General features: G+C 32.0%; 1 protein-coding gene across 6 annotated transcripts in view; it reads left to right on the forward strand.

Moving 5' to 3' along the window:
* Positions 1-19,586, forward strand: part of LOC145263069 (uncharacterized) — a 531,947-nt gene extending 512,361 nt beyond the window's left edge. For 4 of the 6 annotated variants that reach the window (XM_080119927.1, XM_080119929.1, XM_080119928.1 and 1 more), the window contains 4 exons: positions 7,230-7,459; positions 9,299-9,507; positions 10,938-10,979; positions 19,344-19,586. In XM_080119927.1, the coding sequence (XP_079976053.1) occupies positions 7,230-7,459; positions 9,299-9,507; positions 10,938-10,979; positions 19,344-19,483 (621 nt within the window). In that variant the 3' untranslated portion in view covers positions 19,484-19,586. The remainder of the gene's footprint in view (positions 1-7,229; positions 7,460-9,298; positions 9,508-10,937; positions 10,980-19,343) is intronic. The other 2 variants (XM_080119930.1, XM_080119931.1) reach the window with 1 other exon arrangement.
* The last annotated feature ends 2,766 nt before the right edge of the window (positions 19,587-22,352 follow it).

Raw genomic sequence — 22,352 nt, forward strand, 5'->3', positions numbered from 1 at the left:
CTCTGGACCTTGATAAGTGGTGACTTCTATGTAAAAAAAAGAACAATTTTGCACAAATTTTATGTCCCCCCTTTAATGAAGATTAAAATCAAGCTATAATGATGCTAAACCTTATGTTTAGAATCCTTTTGTCATTTACTGCCACCCCCACCCCCTTTGTTTTACATATTCAGTTTTATGCACTTCCTATATGCATTCTTTCTTCCATCTGCCCTAGCTTCCCCAGAGTCTCACATCCCTTTTTTTTTTTTTTTTTAACTAAGCATACTCCCATAACCCCTGACATATTCACCCTCCCATGTCCCCTTATCCTCCGGTGCTACCAAATCAGGCTGTCTGAAGATACCAACTTCCTGATCTAAAATACACCAAATATTTTTTCCTTTCCCTTTGCAAAACTCAATCATGTTATGCAAAGTCAAAAAACAAAGATGGCAATTTTCGTCTACAAAACAACCAAACCAAATGCCATGAATAAATATTTCAAGATACGAGGCGCTTGAAATAAGTATCCAGATTTTGTTTTGTACGGGCATTTAAAATTGCCGTAGATTCTTGAAAATTCAGTATGTTATTGCTATATATCTTATGAGATGACTGAGATTTTTACGATTTCAGGTTGAAATGAACAGCTATCGCAGGAATTGAAATACATCCTACTAAAGCCTGATTGTCACAGCTGGTGAATTTCACAAATGCAATCTGGACGTGAGGACACTTTAGAAGAATGATATGCAATAAAATTCTGTTTTAAACTTGTAAAAAATGCCACAAAAACGTATGGAATACTTCAGACTGCTTTTGGACCATCTTGCATGAATTGAGCATCAGTTTTGAGTGGCATAAGAGATTCAAGGAAGGCAGAGAGTTTATGAGGGATGCCGAGAGGTGTGAGAGGAGTAAGGAAGTCAGAACACCAGAGTTGATTGGCCAAATAAAGAATTTCATGGTTAAGGATTATCAGGTGTTTATAGAGACAATTAGTGCATAGTTTGATGGCAGTGTGGAAACTGTACACGATTATTCATGAGGAACTGACGATGTGGAAGATTTGCACAAAGTTTGACCCAAGGGTGCTCCATCCTTGTCACAAACTATTTGACCAAGATGAGTATCAAAATAGTTCTTCACCCTTCATATAGTCCAGACTTTGCTCCCTGTGACTTTTGGTTATTCTGTAAATTCAAGGAAAACCTTAGAGACTGTCGTTATGAGACAATCGAGGAGATGAAAGAGGCTGTGATAAGGGCCATTGACACGCTCACACAAGAGGAGTTCCATGGATCCTTCCAGAAGTTGTTAGAACAGTACAATAAGTGCATTGCAGCCGAAGGAGATTACTACGAAGAGGACTAGAGTTTTAAGCGTGTATTATCATTAGATGTGCCGATATGAAAAAAAGTCTGGAAACTTATTGACGGCGCCTCATATTAAGAACTTGGAGCATAAAAATTTTTACTAAATTTCACTTTTAATAATCTAAATCGCAATGATACGCATATGCTGTAAAACGCTCAGCCCTTTTCCCAAAATTAAGATATCTATAATAAATGGTCATTGCTTTCTTTCCGTTAAGCATCACACTAAAGTAAACGTCTGTTGACATGTATTGGATGGCTTTCAGAAACTGACTTCCAAATTAACTTATCTCTGACCAATTCGTTCTTCACTTGTTTTCCTGTCGAGTGACTATGCTTTCTTAACTGTTTTGCATCTATTAACTAGTGTTGGAACGATTAATCTGAAGCGGGAATCGGAAAAATTGGAACTTTTATGCGTATCGGAATCGGAAAAATTTTGTGCCTAGATTCCAATGCCAAAAACGATTCCTTTAATTATCTATTTCTTTTTTGTTTTTGTCTTTTTATTTATTTTTGTTTAAAACTTAATTTTGCATGACTGGTATTCATTACAAAATGATAAATATTTGCTGATTTTAAAAATGCCAGTAATATTAAAATCTATAGATTACCTTCCTGCAAATGTATATTTACATTTGCAGGAAATATACATGATGCATCCGATGTTTGAGAACATTACATTTTTAAAGATAATAAAAAAATACAAACAACGACAACACATCTGTAATTAAATAAAGTGACATTGGTACATAAACGACACTTATTTAATAATTTCATTTAATGAAATCTTCCTCCGCTTCAACAACAGCTTCTATTCAAGACCTAAACCTTTTGCAGCCATGTATAAGATGGTCCTCATTGATGTTGTCCATTACGCTAACTATGGATGCTTTCAGGGAACCTTTGGTATATTGAGGATGTTTATTAACATCTATCTCAACAACACCCCACACGGATTACAGTCTGGAAAGCTTGGAGGCAACAAGTTGGGGGTAATGTAATGCTGAAAATGTTCTGCTAACCATTTTTGAATGGTTTGAGCCTTATGTGATGCTGTAAAGTCTCTTGGATATCACTGAACGATTTTCTTTTGTAAGTCTGCTGAAATGCAGAGATGGTTCAATAAGCGAGTCGGTTTGCATGTGTTTTCGGAGTCATCTAATAAGTGCATGAATGTTTGTCCATTCTTGTCCAATGCCACGGGGGGAAAAAAAGAGAGAGAGAGAGACAGAATAGGAAGTTGACATCGCCACCTATTAGCTGAAACATGCAACTACTGGAAATAAGAGCGATAACTGCACATGTCTCAAAACTGAAAGTGTTGTGCATTATCTGTGCGTTCGCTATGTGTGAATCTCAGATTGATATGACTCCACACATTGCAGTCAACAGAAAAAACAAAACAAACATTACAAAAATGTTGTTGTAATGTTTGTTTTGTTTTTTTTTAATTTAATCCTAACACTCGATGGAACTAAAATTGTCCATGTCAGAAAAAAATTCCTTAGAAAAAAAATTGTACAATTAGTGAAAAAGGAAAAAAAAAATCACATTTTCCATTGTTTTTCATCAAAAGTTACACTTAGTTTCCCACAGTTTAAAAATGCAACAAAATATTCATAACACATATTTGTGATTGACGTGTTTATCTTTTGGTAAGCTGAAAGGCTCATTCCTGACGCACACTTACTAAAGTCATATGTTTTTTGTTTTTTTTTTCTGGTTTACTCACTGGCTGTTCATTAAAAATTTACAATTTATTATCTGTATGTCTATCGTCATAGCTGTTTTTTTTTTTTCAATTTCTTCTATTGTTTTTTCTATGTCTCCTAATACGATAAACATTTTTTTTAAACTATTTTCTATATATAAAGTTTTACATCTGTGTGTCTTCCTTTTCTTTCTTCGTGAAAAGGTTGTACGTGTGTATTGCTTTTCTCTTTTTTTTTTTTTTTTTTTTTTTTTTTTTAATTATTTTTCTAATTCGCCTAGTGTTTTAATGGACTCTACGTTGTGTGTGTGATGATTTGTATTTTTTTTCTACTGTTCTTTCTTTTTTTTTTCTTTTTTTTTCCAGACATTTTATTGTGTTGTATTGGGGTTTTTTTCTTTTTTAGTCTATTTCTTTTTTCTTGACACTAAATCTCCATGCTTCCACGTTGTATTTTCTTAAACACAGGTTCGATTATCGCATCGGTGATGCGAGCTGGTCCACGAGCACCAAATTGAACTTTCGTTACATAGTGTTCTCATTGAGGGGCACCATTTACTTTTTGTGTATAACATAAAAGGATTCCGTGTGCATATGATTGTCTCTAATATAAATGGTTGTGTGTTTGATTATCATAAAGGGAATCGTGTGTGTGACATGTAATTTCAGAACCTACCTCTGCTTCTTCGATGTTGGACCATCTGGAAATTTCTCATCCTGGAGGGAGACTTGATACCTGTTTGACGAAGATTTATCACTCCAAGACGATGAATGGGTTTTATAGTTTTTATTTCACTTTCCCCAGAGGTCCTGCAGAAGGTGGAAGTGAAATCGGCCTGTGTGGGTTCTTCTTCTACACACGTCAGCGTTCGTCTCCCCCCTCCCCAGTGAAGAGGGGGAGACAACGGGAAGCCGTCCGTCTTCTTCAAAGTCCAAATCAAATCTCACAGATCTAGCCAACCTGACCACGTCACTCATACGTAATCTGGTCAGCTGACCTTCGGTTTTGGTAAACGTGTCTACACTCCACGTTCACTCACCTCTCTCTCTCTCTCTCTGTAACACATAGATAGTAGTGTCATCAGCATAGATGTCAACGACTGATTTAAGTATGTGTTTTGGGAGATCATTGATGTAGATCAGTAAGAGAGTTGGGCCTAGGATGGACTCCTGAGGGACTCCAGCATTAATACTATGGGCCTCTGATTTCTGCCCATCAACCACTACTCTTATAAGCCTATCAGAGAGAAATGATTTAATGATAGAGAGAACATTTCCAGTTATACCGTAGCTGGAAATCTTGTGAAGTAGGCCTTTATGCCATACCTTATCGAAGGTCTTTGATATGTCAAGAGCAATTGCCCTAGAAAGAAAGCCTTTGTCGAGAGATTCACTAATCCTATGAGATATAACCGTTAGCACATCTGCTGTAGATCTAGTAGAACGGAAACTATATTGCATGTTACTAAGAAGGTTATTTCTGCTGACGTGATTGATTACTTCTCTATTTAATATGGATTCCAGCAACTTACTCATGACACACAGGAGACTTATTGGTCTGTACTGAGAGGGAGATGATCTATCACTTAAATTCTTAAATACAGGGCATACTGATGAGGTTTTCTAGGGTGTTGGAAAGCATTCTCCTTAAGGCAATGCTTAAACAGTTTTGTAAGTATTGTTACATGATAAGGGCTGTCCCTTTTTCATGTAAGTATGAAAATAGAGATTTAGTTAAAATGAAAATGAAATAGAATAGACGAAATTCGAACCTCGTAATTTAGGTTTAGAAATAGATTATGAGAGAGAATTAGCAAATGGAATGTAAAAACCAAACCATTGTTTAGCTTAGAGATAAAATAGTTTTAAGAAAAGAATGTGCATTGTCAATTCTGTTATGAAAATTCAATTGAAGAATGCAACTATAAGATAATTTAATAAACATGTTTTTAACATATTGGAAATATAGGTTACTGAGAATATAGGTTAAAATTCCTTTTGTAAACAAATGAAAAAGTTTTGGACACGCATTTCCAGAACATGTGAAAGAAGACACGTTTTAACATGTGTATGACGTCATGGAAAATGGGAAGTTCTTGATATAGTTAGAAACTTTAGAGTTAAGTGGAGAGAAACTGAGGGAGAGTCTGAGAGAGAGTCTGAGGACGACAGTCTGGACATGGGAGTCGAACGTCTGGAAGCGAGACGGTCACCTTTGAAACAGAGTATGTAAAACTTTGAATTCTTGACTAAGAAAACCACGGCCGGTCGAAGAAGAAATGAACCCATCATGTGTTTTTATAAACGTCGTCTTTGTGTTGTAATTCTACCAAAAGGTAAAGTGATTATATGTCTTATATATCTTGTGTTTTAAAATGTCTTCACTTACACAATGTCTCGACATCTCATATCTACAATGTGAACACTAAGACTGTCTCAACACTACCTCCTCACTAACACTTCTAAGTATGAACATTTTATATATATGAATCTCTTCATAACACGAACACAGAACGCAACAACATAACTCTCTCTAACACTCTAAGATTCACATTTAATAAGACTTCCTAACAACGAACAATAACAAAAAACAATAACAACAACAACAAGAAAAGAATAATCATAATAATAATAATGAAACCCCTATATATAACAGTATGAGGGCAAGTTCTGGTTGAAGCTTTTTCAACACTATAATTGGAATGCCATCTGGGCCAGTTGCTTTACTGGAATCAAGGTTCTTGATTAGCTTGGTGACATCACACACAGATATGTGGCATAGCGTGTTGTCTGTTATAGGAGGAAATACAAGGAGTTGATGGCCTTCATTGCAAAGGGTAGAATTAGCTACAAAGTTCATGGCAAATAGTTTGACCTTGTCTGATACAGACGAGATGACCTTAGGTCCATTGATGATGGTTGCGATAGAACACACGCTTCTGTTCAGGATCCTGTTTGCTATTTGCCGAAACTGGTGGGAACCAAGCTGCTGCTCAGCTACTTTGGATTTAACGGACTGAGCATATAGCTCTCTTGCATGTTTTATTACTCTTTTACAGTGGTTGCTGGCAGTCCTGAAAGCAGCTTTAGTCCCAGTACATCTATTACGTTGGTAGCTATGGAAAAAGTGATTTCTGTGCGCGATGGCAGCAGCACATTCAGGAAAGAACCATGGCTGGCTGTTAGGTTTTTGTTGGATATTTTTGGATGGTATGAATCGATCTATGCCTACAATTAACCATTCGGTCAGGTCTGATACTATAGAGGATACATCCTTTTTAAACAGAGTATGCAGAGGTAGATCAGATATGAATGTATGGAAGCTATCCCAGTCAGCCATAGTCTCGATATACAGTATGGTGGAGGTACGTCTGAAGACTTATTACATTTCATTTTTATCTTGACTAATACAACCAAGTGGTTCGAGGATCCCAGAGGAGATAGAACGGAACATGAACATAGCTCAGGGGAATTTGTGAGAAAAGGTCTAGAAGGCTTGCATACTGACCGGTAGTATCGAGCACACGGGTGTGTTCGTGAACAATCTGAGTGAGGTCATAGGCAATGGCAAAATTATGACAGAACCTCCCCTCATCATCTGTCTTGTTTGAGTGGGTCAGCCATTCCACATTATGGACATTGAAGTCACTGCAACTGTAAATGTTAGCCGAAGAATGTGCGGACAGGATGTCTTTAATTTTCTCAGATATACTCTTAAAGATTGTAACTCCGTTGTTGTGGGGGCGATAGAGGGCAAATATAAATGCGGTGGTGTAAGCAAGTGCAACCCGGAAGCACATATAAGGTAAATTAGGGTCTTCTCTGGAGATATCCCTACCACACTGAAAGCCATCTTTAATGTAGGCACATATTCCATGCCCATGGCGATCTTGGGGGTCAGATTTAGATGTTAAGTTAGAGTATCCTTTAATTATGAACTCATCTAGGGAAGTGGTCAGCCCTGTGCCTGTTTCGCTTTGCAATTACTATAGCTGTGACCATTCAGCTCCTTCAAACAAATATATCCCTTTCTGGGATATAGCACCATGTTTAGTCCATTTTTTTTTTTTTTTTTTAATAAACTGAATGCGCTCCTGCCCCCATACCACCTCATCCTGATCACTTTAATCAGTTCAAATTGTTTTTTTTTATTGCAGCAAGAGGTCTCTCCTTCATCTCTCGCATACAAAGGAGAACTTAGTATTTCCCTAAAATTCATCACAGTGGATGGCGTCCGTACAGGTTCAACGACGTCCTTGAAACACAGCCGAGGAGGAAGCCGATCACCTGAAGCAGGAACCGGTGGTCAACTCCATGTTTATATCAAGGATGCCAGAAATTTGACCGCTGTTCGTTCAGGGGGTTACTCAGATCCTTTTTGTAAAGGGTAAGTTTTCTTATTTGATATATATATATATATATATATATATATATATATATATATTTGTTTATGGGGAAAGATATGCTTATTCAATTGTATTTCACGTTTTATTTATATCAATCGTTTAATTTATGAAGCTCAATGTAACTACAGAGCATATACAAATAAATAATAAAAGTACTATATTCCAAATTTCAAAGGTCCTGGATATGACCTAAAACTATATCCGATGGTGAGGCCCCACCTTGCAGGCTTTGGGGAGTGTGGAGCCACCCTTTAATATGAACTCTGGGATAGTGTTTAATAATGAGTGAGACGACTGGGGTTCAATCCTTGTTCAAGTCAAGTCAAATGGTTCTATAAGATGAGGACAAAGTGTATGTTGCACCCTCCTGTAAATCATAAATAATAATCTGTAATCAACGAAAAAAGAGCCTTATGGTCACTCTTAATTACGCTCAAACTGTAACATAGCATGGATGCAAAAAAAATGTAAATACATGAGAAGTGACGTCACTTAGGGAGGGGACTATGAAAATAAAAAAGACAGAAGATAATGTTGGAAATCTTGCGAGAGACATGGAGAATGTTCTATATCACGTTAGTGACATAACGTCTGTAAGGACAAACAAATAAATGTCATTGTACGAACCAAAAAGTGAGTCTTTCCTGTTATTTTTGGTTCACTTTTTGACTGAGGCCACAACTTCTGTAGAAGTGTACAAGCGTTAAAAAACTACTTAGATTTTAAATTCTTCCAAATTTGATGCAATTCGTGTTTTTAAAGATTTTCAGACTTATTTAAACTATTTTTATTTTCATATTTGGATTCATCACACTACTAATCTCATCTTGAGTGTGAAAATGAGAAGAGTAGTCCGATGAATCAGAATAATACACATAACCAATCCTCATCTCAAAAATTCAGAAAGGTTCATATTTTTTTTTTATTTTTTTTTTTATTGATTTCAAGCATTTTTTATATGAAGACAGAAATTACTTGATAATCCTAATTGATAGAATATTTAAAACAAAAAGAAATAAAGAAATTTTTGGAGTTTGAATTGAAATTATTCAATTAGCTTGCTGGTTTCCCTCTAGTAGAACTCGTTAAGGTTTATGATATGCCAAGACCAGTTGTGTAGTGGATAAAGTACTTGGTAAAATTCAATTGTAAAGTTATACTCTCCTAGAGGTTTAAGGTTCATTCCTCAGTGCAGGTAACACTCAAAATACTATCACAAATTACTTAAGATTTCTATCCAGTTGTAACTGATGAAGCGAGAGCATGCTACCCCCGTGTATTAAATAAATGAATTTTTGAGATGAAGCTTGATAATTCATATTATTTGAACAACTGTTCTCATCTTTGTTATTTTCACAATGTTTTAGCAAAATTCAGTTGTAAAATTACACTCTTCTGGAGGTTGAAGGTTTAATCCTCGTTGCAGACAATACTCAGACAATTGTGGTTATGGTCGTGGAATGAAAGCATGCTAATCTATAGATTAAATAAAGGGTTCCATCTGAAATTCTGTTCAGATTCCCGAGTTCAACAGAAAGATTTCTGACTTCAGCAAGGTACATCTGAAGAAGAACGGTTACATCAACCGAAACATTGTGGTAATAATATTCAAGATGATTACAGTAGTTTGAGTCCAAATTTGGATTGCTAAAAGTTACAAACGGTTTCAAAAGTTTGATAAAAATTATTTGCAGTATATTTTGCTGATTTTTGATTTATTGTATGTTAACTACACTACACTTTTGCATTATTTTATTTTCAAAGTTTTTTATATCTGCAGACAATAACAATTTTAGCTTTTGTTTCCCCCCATATTTCAGGTATCTTCTGCCTGAGAAGAACCGTTCCTCGAAACAGAAGACACCAGTAGTCAAGAAGAACTGTAACCCCGTTTGGAATCACTTGTTTATCTTTGAAGATGTTTCTGCCCATGAACTTTCAGATCGTTGCCTTGAATTGACACTTTGGGATTACGATCGGCTATCTAGCAATGATTTCCTCGGAGGAATTCGACTAAACTTAGGATCAGGTAAGTCTTAGCGACTCTTATTTTTTTGTTGGATGGAAGTACAGTCAGAGAAGCAGGAAATAGGGAGGGAATTCCAAAAGTCTAACAGTCTGAAGGAAGAAACTATTAGAATAGAAGGCTTTCTGGCATCTATGCACCTCGGTAGTGAAAGGGTGGGATTTTGCTGCTTGTCGGATTAGTTGACGGAGTGAGGGCACAAGTGCTAGAAGTTCATCAGAGCATATTCCATTAAAGTAATTGTAAAACAAGCAAAAGCAATGCAACATTGTGGCATCAGGACAGCAGTTTGAGTTTGGTTGCCAGTGTGGAACCTATTAGATTTAAAACATTTTTGGAAAGTTCCACCTTTACTGATCATAACAATGTTGACTTACCTTCTACCTAACACTCAACAACACTTATCCTAGATAAGCAGTGGCCCTCTAATACAAATGTCGTCTGCACATACACTATCCTGAATAAAAACAAATAATTACATTTTGGACCAATTAGAAAACTTTCTGAATTTATTTGAAATGGTCTTTCTGGGAGCCGCCTAAATCCGATAAAAGCCAGATTTTTCTTCAATAAACCAGTGGAACCCAGTTAACCTGAGTCTATGGACCGGTGTTGTTGGGCACCTTACTGTGGGTGCTCGTCTCTGCAATATTTCTTTCCACTCACGCACACAAACATAAACGAACACACAGACACACACAACTCATCACATTATTGTCTGTGAATCTGTATAAATTTTATTCATTGAAATATTTCCAATCCATCTCACTGAAATATTTTATTAATATAATAACAAAAGAACATTGACTCTTAAAAACAATTTTCAATGAATTATAATGAATACAAATGAGCAGAGAAGTTTTGAATATGATTTTCCTGAACCCTGAAACTTGTGGCTCTTAATTAATCGATCTAGACTTCTGCTAATGTCTCAGTTATTGAAACCCCTTGTTTTTACAAGAACTTTGAAAATATTCACAAACGTTCTATGTTTTCCTATTGTTGTTAATCTTCAATTTTAAAAATATATAAAATTGTCTCTCGTTTTTCTCACATTTTTATTATAAAACCTGCAAATCTTTTTCACTGGAAATATTTCTCTGAATCTGACTCATCCCAAAAATACTTCTCCCTTTATGAAACCCTATTACTGGAGTGAAAATATCCCTGAAAACTAATGACTGCATCTCTAAAGAATTTTCAATTAATCAACATCAACATTTTCTAGTCAGAATTGGTTAATTGAAGAGGGTGGCCTATCACATCGATATTTGTGTAAAAATAAAGATTTCTTTTTTCAATATGTTTATGCTGAATTTGTCACCGAGATTAAAATACATTTTAAAATAGTCTGTTAAATAAAAAAGTGACAGATATGTGTATTCATATCCACAAATCAATATGTCCATAACTGGAATGTTTTTTCTAAACAGGATTTACTTCCTTTCCTGTTTCACGTGCCAAATTAAAACCAGGTTTGTTTCATTTTCATGGAGATTTTTTTTTTTTTTTTTTGGTTCGGTGATGGCCTTATAACAATTGCACTTTCGTAAATAAATATTCTATCATATAAAAATTTTTTTTTTCAATTAGTCAGGATGTTTTATCTGCTCCGCTTACCACAGCATTACCCCCAGTCGTTTTTGGATACTTTTTGTTGATTAATCAATACTAGTTTCAGGAGAAATTTTCTTGGGAATTGCATGTTATAATTTTTTTCTTTCTTTTTGTTTTTGGTTTTTCTTGATTATTTTTTTTCTTGGATTTTTTTTTTTTATTTCTTTTTTGTTCCTATTTACTTGCCTCCCTACGAGGACAGAGTTAGACACAAGGTTATTTTTTAATGTGGGAAAATCCAGCTCCCCCCAAAAAGCACTCTGGATAGGAACAAAAATTTAAATTGTCTTAGTCATGAAGAATTTCTCCTCCACTGACTGAGGACAAAAACACACAAATGTATGCTATGTTTCTGCATTTTTAGAATAAGGAATTACTATTATATACATTAATTTCTCTTCAGACTATTATCCTCATCAACATTCCCATTGAATGTACTGATGTACTCTCTGGCCTTCAGACATCATGTTCATATGTATACACATGGCAGCAGCAGCAGGTGATTTTCTCTCATTTTGTCTTAGATCACCGTAATTTCAAACGTGGTTCAGTCTGATCAGAGCATGCATCCAATGCAACATCTTTGTCTTCATCAGAAATAATAATCTTCTTTAGCTTCCTTCCTTGACAGCCTGCACCCGGTGCAGTACATTGCAGCAGTAAAAGTTTAAATCAATAATATTTTATGCTAATTAACATTTGTTTAGTGTTTTAGATATAAATATATCTATCATGTAAATATTTTTACCACATCAATACATCTATAATAGTCAGCTAATGTACTTCCTAACTTCCAGCATAGCTGCTACTGAAAGCAGTGACAAGCTGAATCAGTTCCTTTACATTTATTATTCTTCAGTATTTCTATTGGGAAACGATTTATCGAAATAAAATATAAGAAAAAGGGCATTATTGAAAAATATACAATAAAAAAATTAATAAAATTATGTAGATAAAAATAACACCGTTATTCTTTATTTGCAATTTTAATGGCAAAATTAAAATTTTATTTGAATTTATATAATAAATATATGTTTATGAAAAAAATAAAATTATTGAAATCAAAGTAAATGAAATTATTGAAAGCAAAATAACAATTTCAAACATCATAAAAAACGTATCCAATGCATAATATTATCAAAATAGTTTAAAAGATTTTTTAAAAGTGTTAAAAAATATTTAAAAAGTGTTAAAAATGTTAAAAAAAGTGTTAAATGTTAAAAAAGTCTTAAAAAAAAGAATGAAAAATGTTTTCAATAAATCTTAAAATTAAAAGTAAATAAATAAAACCAATTTCAATAATTATTAATTAAAATATGACCGAAGAAAACTTTTTAATGATTATTAATTAAAATATGACCGAAGAAAACTTTTTAATGATTATTAATTAAAATATGACAGAAGAAAAACTTTTTAATGATTATTAAATATGACAGAAGAAAAGCTTTTTAATGATTATTAATTAAAATATGACCGAAGAAAACTTTTTAGTGATTATTAATTAAAATATGACAGAAGAAAAACTTTTTAATGATTATTAATTAAAATATGACCGAAGAAAACTTTTTAATGATTATTAATTAAAATATGACAGAAGAAAAACTTTTTAATGATTATTAATTAAAATATGAATGAAGAAAAACTTTTTAATGATTATTAATTAAAATATGACAGAAGAAAAACTTTTTAATGATTATTAATTAAAATATGACAGAAGAAAACTTTTTAATGATTATTAATTAAAATATGACAGAAGAAAAACTTTTTAATGATTATTAATTAAAATATGACCGAAGAAAACTTTTTAATGATTATTAATTAAAATATGACCGAAGAAAAACTTTTTAATGATTATTAATTAAAATATGACAGAAGAAAAACTTTTTAATGATTATTAATTAAAATATGACAGAAGAAAACTTTTTAATGATTATTAATTAAAATATGACAGAAGAAAACTTTTTAATTATTATTAATTAAAATATGAATGAAGAAAAACTTTTTAATGATTATTAATTAAAATATGACCGAAGAAAACTTTTTAATGATTATTAATTAAAATATGACCGAAGAAAACTTTTTAATGATTATTAATTAAAATATGACAGAAGAAAAACTTTTTAATGATTATTAATTAAAATATGACAGAAGAAAAACTTTTTAATGATTATTAATTAAAATATGACCGAAGAAAAACTTTTTAATGATTATTAATTAAGATATGACAGAAGAAAAACTTTTTAATGATTATTAATTAAAATATGAATGAAGAAAAACTTTTTAATGATTATTAATTAAAATATGACCGAAGAAAACTTTTTAATGATTATTAAATAAAAAAAGAACGATTGGAAAACTGTAATAAAAAAAGAGTACACACACAGATGAGATATAAGCGTGAGAGAAAAAAAGTGAAATATACAATTGTCACTGCTTCCAGTAGGAGCCACGCTGGACATTAGGAAGTACGTTAGCTGACTATAACCAATACATCCACCATGTGCTATACATCCACTGTGCAAATACATTCACCATGTTTCAGCAAATCTCCTCACTAACGCAATGTACTTGCAATAACCCTTAGCCCTGAGTGGCTTCCGGGCCTTGATAAGTGGTGATCACTGTGTAAAAAAAAGAAGAAAAAATATCATCATGCAAATACATCCACCATACAAATATAACCACCATACAAATATAACCACCATACAAATATAACCACCATACAAATACATTCACCATACAAATACATTCACCATACAAATACATTCACCATACAAATACATTGACCATGCAAATATATCCACCGTGCAAATATATCCACCATATAAGTACATTGCTATAAAAATAGATCTACCATACATTATCATTTTAGCAGACATGAATCAAAATATCATTCGAATTGTCAGTTTCAAAGGAGCCATATTGAAGTTTCATCTGAAGATTAATTTTCTTTATTGATATTAAATCGCTGCAAATTTCGGGATTCCATTTTCCACTGTTAACTGACTGAGTGTTCAATTCCTCAGAGAGAGGAAATCAATATCATCTCATCTAGATCTATCATAAACCTCTGAGAGCACTCTTTATCGTTATTAATTATGAGGGTGTCGATTTACTTCTGTTATGTTGCGGTAGATTGATGTCCGTACTCTCTCTCCCTTCAAAAAGTCAAAGATTTTTATGCATTTAATAATAAGCACTCATAAATCTCAAGAGTTTTCGTGAAATCTCCATTTTCTTTGTATAAAGAGTTTTGCACTTTGGAAGTCGGGTTTTTTTTTGTTTTTGTTTTTTTTTTAAATATTTGTTGTTTTTGTTTTTTACTATTTGCTTCATCTATTTCTCTTTGAGACTATCCTCAGCTCACTGGACGGAGTGATCTCCCTTACCACAAAAAATAATTTAATCATTGGTTATGGTCACGTAATGTACTTCCTAATTTTCTGTGAAGTGATACCAGAAACGGTGACAAGGTAAATCAGTTCCTTTACTTTTATTATGTACTAGCAGAGGTGCCCATAAAAGGAAAAAGTGTTAGTAGGCAGGCAAACTGAAACCCGTGACGCGAAGCCATAGGAAGTGAAAGCGTTCAAATTTAGCGATTTCAATGAAAAAGTTGACTTGCTAAGTGAATGAGTTCACGCAGGTGCAGAAATGAACGTTGGCTGAAGGCCAGTCAGCTTTCCGCAGTTTAATTTATTTGTTTCCCCACGATGTTGAGGAAAACCAGTTCCCCACAAAAAGGGAGTATCCAAATGAATAGCAATTGTCTGATATGAAGGGTTTCCCCCACAGTGATCAAAGCTAATTGCCTTCTGGACATCTAGGTCATGAAGGCCAAGGCGGCTGCCTTAGCTCTGGTATTAGTTTCGCTTTTATACGAAAAAAACCAAACAAACACGTGAGAGAGCGGAATAGCGGGAATTTTATAAAAGTCAATCAAAATAAATCTACAGATGACGTCCGTTGACAAATCGTGGATATTACAATCTAGGAAGTATATAAGAAGTTCTAAAATATAGTAACCCCCACCCCCACCCCAAGATCCCTGGCAAAAAAAAAAAAAGCCTTTGTCGGATATACAAAAACGCGCATGCCATTTTTGCCTTTTATATATATAGAAGATTGGATACTTTTTTTTCATATAATTGAAATTTGATTACTTTGATTTCAACAATTTCATTTATATTGATTTCAATAATATTATCGGTGTATTTTTGCGACCTGCCCCAGCATAGTATAAACACCGCCAAATCACCCCATGTTAAGAATGGCTTTCAGAATAACCCCCCCCCATCCCCACCCTTCCCCATGTTGAGAAAGGCTTTCGAGGTTGGGGGGTGTTTATTCTGAAAGCCGTTCTTAACTTGGGGAGGTTGGGGTGTTTATAATACGCTGGGGCATGTCATAAAAAGTTACTTTTTTTATCTTTATACTTTCATAAGCAAAATATTTATTATATAAATTCAAATAAAAATTCATTTTTTATATTTCATAAAATTTCTTTATTTATAAAATTCTAAAATAATAGAATAAAAATTCTAAAATTTATATTTCTTATAAAATTTCTAATAAAATAAAAATTTATTTTTTTAATTTTTAAAATTTTGTTATCAAAAGTGCAAATAAAGACTAATTGTGTCATTTTTATCTTTTTATAATTTTGTTAATTTTTATTGCATACTTTTAAATAATGACCTTTTCTTCTATTTTATTTCAATAAATCGCTTCACAATAGAAATATTGAAGAAGAATAAAAATAAAGGAACTGATTTGCCTTGTCACCACTTCTGGTAGTGCTCCGCAGAAAATTAGGAAGTGCGTTAGTTGACTATAACCAAGAAATCTAATAATATTTTACTGAGACTAAAATGAAGAGCAAACAAAACATTTGAAACCGAAATTTTAAATTTAAACTCATTCTGAACTGTCTTCTGCACGTTTGAAACTGAAGTCAAATCTACATCTGAAGAAACAAGTTTTTTTCCGACATCAAACTGCACTGATAGCAGATACATTATAATACAAGTTAGAAAAGCATTTCATCCAAGGCATGAAAATTGTTAAACAAAATGTTTTTACTATAGGCTTTAAAAATAAAGGTACAAGATTCAATTTTAAATTTATTTATCTTCAAAGTGTACTTTTATAAATTTTACAAACTAAGGTATGAAAATTTAATACCTTACTTTGTAAAATGTATAAAAGTGCACTTTGAAGATAAATTTAAAATTGAATCTTGTACCTTTATTTTTAAAGCCTATAGTAAAAACATTTTGTTTAACAATTTTCATGCCTTGGATGAAATGCTTTTCTAATTTGTATCGTATCTTTTTAAGATTATATTTTATTTAATTTATTAATTTGGATTTAAAAAAAGATGAATGTGGTTTTGTATGTATTTATAAAAACTCTCCTACTCTCTATTTCAGATTGTATTTCTCCTCACACCACAACTCATTTTTGCAACCCCCTCTTTGTATTATTACAGGTCTGAATATTCTGTTTCAGTTTGTAATTCTCCTCACACCACAACTCTTTTTTGCAACTCTCTCTTTGTCATACATGTCTGAATAATGAGAAAATCTGAATTTTTTTAACAAAAACTTTAAAATAACTTTTTTGGATTAAATTTTTTTAAAACTTCTTTCAGAATAGAAAATCTTTACAATTTAATAAGGAACATATTTCATATAGGTTTCATTAAAAATATTCAGTAGATAGCGAGAAAAATAGAGATGAAAATTTCAAAAGGACTGTATAACTGGTTACGCTCAATAGTAGTCCTCGCTAGCGAAAGACTTTGTTATTCTATTATTATTTAAAACATTTTGTGTCCTACGCTTTCGTGCGAGGGCTACTAATTGTAAAAAAACAGCATGAAGCACCCAACATTATCCCATCGTAAAATATGCTTAAAATATGATATTTTAACTTGTGCAGCTTTCATCTAGATTATTATGACTCAATTCTCTATTGATTATTACATATTATACTCTACCCAATATAATTTCAAACGATTTAAAAAAAAAAAAAAAAAGACTTGGGTGCCATCAGCTAGAATCAAAATCGAAACAAAAACTTAGTGCTTCAGCCTGAATCGTTACCGTTTGAGCTATCATCAGTTGGATAAGAAATAGTTAAAAATGAACTAACTTTAATGTATAAATGTGTATATTTATATATATATATATATATATATATATATATATATATATACATATATATATATATATATAATAAATAAAAATTACAATAAGTTTACCAAGTTAATCAAAATGGTAAACTTAAAATATATTATAAATATTAAAGGACTATCCACTTATCTTGTGCTTCCTTTTTAAAATTAAATATGTTTTTTAACTCTTTTTCAAGATGTCTTTTAACATGTTTTTATTAATCATTTGTTCATATATATATATATATAACTACTTCATTTAATCACATAAATTAATATACAAAAGTATAAATTTGTGTAAATTTTAAGTATTTACTTCAAAAGTGCGCAATACGTAGGTAGAGCTAGTTTAGTAAAAAAAATTATATGGCGATTAAGCTACACTGAATATTCCGCGTTTCATCCACTCTAACTTAACTTACTATATATATATATATATATATATATATATATATATATATATATAATATATATAATTTTCAGAATGTGAGAGATGATACAATTATTTCCAATCAAGTAATGTCGCAGCTCACAAGAGCTATGATAGCCAACAAACCAGAAATCCAAGATTCAAGTTTTGCCTTCATTCAGCTCATTATAACTGATGAGCCCGAATGAAGACGAAACTTGAGTCTTGGACTTCTGATTTGTTGGCTTTCAGGGCTCTTGCGAGCTGCGACATTGCTTGATTGGAAATAATCTATATTATTATAAAACTCAAATGACCTTGTATCGATGTATGTAACCCACTTTCTGGTTAACGAAATCCGGTTGCGCATGCGCACATGATCTGCGCACTGAAATATTAACGTTATTATTTTCGAAATTATTATTTAACATGGGAAGAATGGAGTTTAAAATAACTTAAACGTAATACAGAAATGAACGATGTAAAAAAAAAAAAAAGCAGACAGTATTAATAATTGTTTATTTGGATGAGTTAAACGCGAAAAAAAAACAACAAAAGAACAATTGAAATGCTGAAATATTAACAAACAAAAAACAAAAGAACAATTGGGACGCTGAAATATTAACGTTATTATTTCGAAATTATTATTTAAGAGTGGGGTTTAAAATAAATGTAATACAGAAATGAACGATGTAAAAAAAAAAAAAAAAAAAGCAGATATATCAAAATTTGAATTTAACTATAATAAGTATTATGGTATCTGTTCAGTGCACATTTACCTATAAGTATGGCCAACCACTTATAATTCAGTAACTCTAAATTTTTTTTCTCCAAAATAATCAATTATAATAAACAGAACGACTCGTAGAAATCTATCTATATTTTTTTTTTCATTTTAATATACTTTCATAGAAATGTTTATGTCAAAAAATAAAACTATTTTCTTTACGTCACAAATGTTACGCTCATACATGAATTCCATAGCTAATATAACATACTGACCCAACGGGTCACGGATAGTCTAGTTATATATATATATATAAGAACCCTCATTTGGGTTCATCAGTTAAACACATCCGAACTTGGAATGCGTTCAACTGATAAACCCAAATGAGAGCGAAACTTGAGTCTTGGACTTCTGGTTTGTTGGCTTTCAGGGTTCTTGTGAGCTGCAACATTGCTTGACTGTAGAAATAATGTGTGCAAGACAACTATAAGTTGACTTATGCCTGCAAAGTTCCAATTTCTTTCATTTTTTGTTTTTACTTCTTAGCAGTTAATTTTACCAGCTAAAGATTCATAAAACGTTCTCCAAAAAATGCAATCATTTGATCCACCTGACGCCACTCGTCAGCCTTTCGTTTTGGAGGAGATGCAATTTGAAAATGGAGGCAGACAGACAAACATAGGGAGTTTTATAAATGAGATAAATAAAAATTTATATTAACAAAAAGGTTGAAAAGTGAACAACTCCTGCCACCCTTGTATTCGTCTTCCTTTGTTTTTAATACCACATTTATCTGTTACACTTTTGCATCATAGTCAGCTTGTATGAATCATCTTCACATATACAATACACACAATGTTTCAAGCAAACTAAATTAACCTATTATCTATTTCTTTGTATATTTTTAGGTGTTTGTGGCCGCAAATATGTGGATTGGATGGATGCGAGTGGAGCAGAGGTTTCTTTGTGGCAGTCCATGTTGTCAAGTCCGAACAATTGGGTGGATGGCACGCTCATCCTCCGCGCAAACATGAACAATAAGAAATGACATCTACTATCATGCTGATATCCCACAATGCATTGCACAGTAGGGGACTTCCTGTTTGCTGTCATACAAATTTTGATGTTAATTAAAAATTTTCTTTTTTCCATTTTCCCCCTTGAATATTCATTCCATTTTATTCCAAGGGAATCCCACCTTATAAATTAAAACAATATATATAGTGAGTTATGAAAATATATATGGCAATTAAGCTACACAGAATATTCCGCATTTTGTTCTCTTGAGAATTTGTCAGGCTTATGCATAAGCCTGACGAATTCTCACGAGAGTGAAACACAGAATATTCTGTGTAGCTTAATTGACATGTATATTTTAATAACTTACTACACACACACACGCACACATATATATATATATATATATATATAATGTCTGATTTAAGAGGATGGAATTTTCTCTTTTCTCATTTGCTTAATCTCGATTCACTGAGTCAGGTACCTGGTCTCTGGTGGTAATTCATGGAGTCAAGACAAAAATTAACAAAATAACGAAAAGAGAAAATTTCATCACATTTAATTAGACATGTATCAATAATGATTTGCTGCCTAAATATATATATACATACATACATATATAAATTAAATGAAAAAAGAAAAAACAACAACCATCAAACTTAGCCTGATCTCATTATAAATTTATTTCAACTCAAAAGGACCTTATCAAGTGAGAAGAGTTGGCTGGGGTTTAACTCTAACACTGGCCAGCTCTTCTCATTTGGTAGGTAAGGCCCTTTCAAGTTGAAATAAATTTATATAAATGAGACCAGACTAACATTGTAGGTTGTTTTTTTTTTTGTTTTTTTTGCTTTTAACTTTTATTTATGCTCTGCTATGCAATGAGCTCTCCCACTACAGAAATTGCTTTATCCTTTATGGATATATATATATATATATATATATATATATATATATATATATATGTGTGTGTGTGCGTGTGTGTGTGTGTGTGATTTTGGGTGCAAGCACTCCTCTATGCAGATTTGATTAAAGATAACAAACAAGGATCTTCGTGCGTGTCACCATATGAACGCTTAAAATTTTTTTAGTTTGCCATATAAGAACTGTCTAATGGTTTCTTCTCTCTTTTCTGCATTTTCGGCACATTTAATACTGTAACCATTGTAAAAAGCTTCTTACTTCTCAGCAAGAAATCATTTAATATTTACATGTGTCTTGTATGCCAATCTTCCTTTTATTTCTGTGAATAGCATCATTATTCTGCCGTGTACGATTTCTCATGACGCATGACAATTCAGAATGTAAAAATTAACGTAAAATAGAAAAATTCATAGCATTCACGTATAAAAAGCGAAGATAAAAATTTATAATCACGTCTGACACACCACTTTTCATTAGATCACCGAAATTAAGCGACACTGAGCCTGGCAAGTACCAGATACGTGATCATTTGGGAATGCTATGCACTGTACGTACCTTGATCGGGATATATATGCAGCTAGGGACCGCTTGTGAATTTGATATTCCCTGTGAACTCCCTTCTTTGGAGGAAGTCAGCATAGCTGACTAAGGACTAGAATAAGACCAGGAATTACCGGTTTGTATGAGAAACAAAACATTGGTCAGTTCTTGCATGGCATAACTCTTCTTCTTTTTTTTTTTTTTTTTTTTTTTTTTTTTTTTGAAAAGTATGGAGCACTTATAGGGTAACAGTCATGGTGATTCTTGTCCTACATTTTTAATCATATATATATATATATATATATATATATATATATATATATATATATACTTTATTTTTCTAAATAAAAAAAGAAATTTTGTGGCTTGTGAGATTCAATTTGTACTGCTTCAGAAAATTCAATAAAAAGGCTTTCCTTTTAAAGGCAGGATCTGAACTTTATTAAGTATGGAAGACCATTTGGGCAATAAAAATTTAAAAAAAAAATGAATCCTTTCTATAAGTGAATATTGCTTTCGTAAGTAATCTGACATTTAAATCTATTAATATTTTACTGAAAAAAAAAAAAAAAAAAAAATAATGGAATTTTCATGCAAAAATATTACAGTTACTTATCCAAAATACAACCTAATTAAAAATCAACAAAAATAAAGAAAAATCTTCATGATGTGCTTACCCATCACCAAATGAAAACTTCATGTTAAAAAAAATCAGGTAAATTGATCAAGTATTTTGTTTATTTTTTAAAATTAAAAAAAAATTGTTTTCATCCACCATTTTGCTTTAAATAAAGGGAGATAACTCAATTCAAACTATTGCAATCAAAATCAGCCTTGTAATAGATACAATTTACAATTAAAATCGCTAAAAATTGTAAAAAAAAAAAAAAAAAATGATTTTCTATACATAAAAAAACTACTTGGTTAATTTACATAATTTTTGGAGTATGACATTTTAATTCAGTGATGAATACGTACATCAAAGATTTCTCTGTATTTTTGTTTTTCTTTTTTAATTAGGTTGAATTCTAGATAACAACCGAATATATTTTTTAAAACTTGATTTTAGGATAATGTATGGAAGACAATTGTGTCAATAAATGAACACATCACTTTAAAAAAAATAATAATAATTAAAACAACCCAAAATAATGTAAACTTTCCCTGCCATCTAATTTAAAAGAAGAATAAAATAAAGATTTTTTTAAAGACTTCAACAAAACGTTATTCTATGGAAGATCATTGGGGCAATAAAATAATTAATCTTTTATATAATTGAATACGAGCTTTTATAAGTTAGATTTCAAAATGAACCTTCGTATTATTAGTATTTTTCAGACTACTATTCTCATCTTGAGTGTTATTTTCACAAAGTTTTAGTCGATGTAACCTCTGACTGTCTTCAGGTGTATATTGTCAAATTCGTGAATCTTTTT

The sequence above is a fragment of the Euprymna scolopes genome, chromosome 38 (genome assembly GCF_053919585.1).
Source record: "Euprymna scolopes isolate OS-2025 chromosome 38, ASM5391958v1, whole genome shotgun sequence".
NCBI lineage: Eukaryota > Metazoa > Mollusca > Cephalopoda > Sepiida > Sepiolidae > Euprymna > Euprymna scolopes.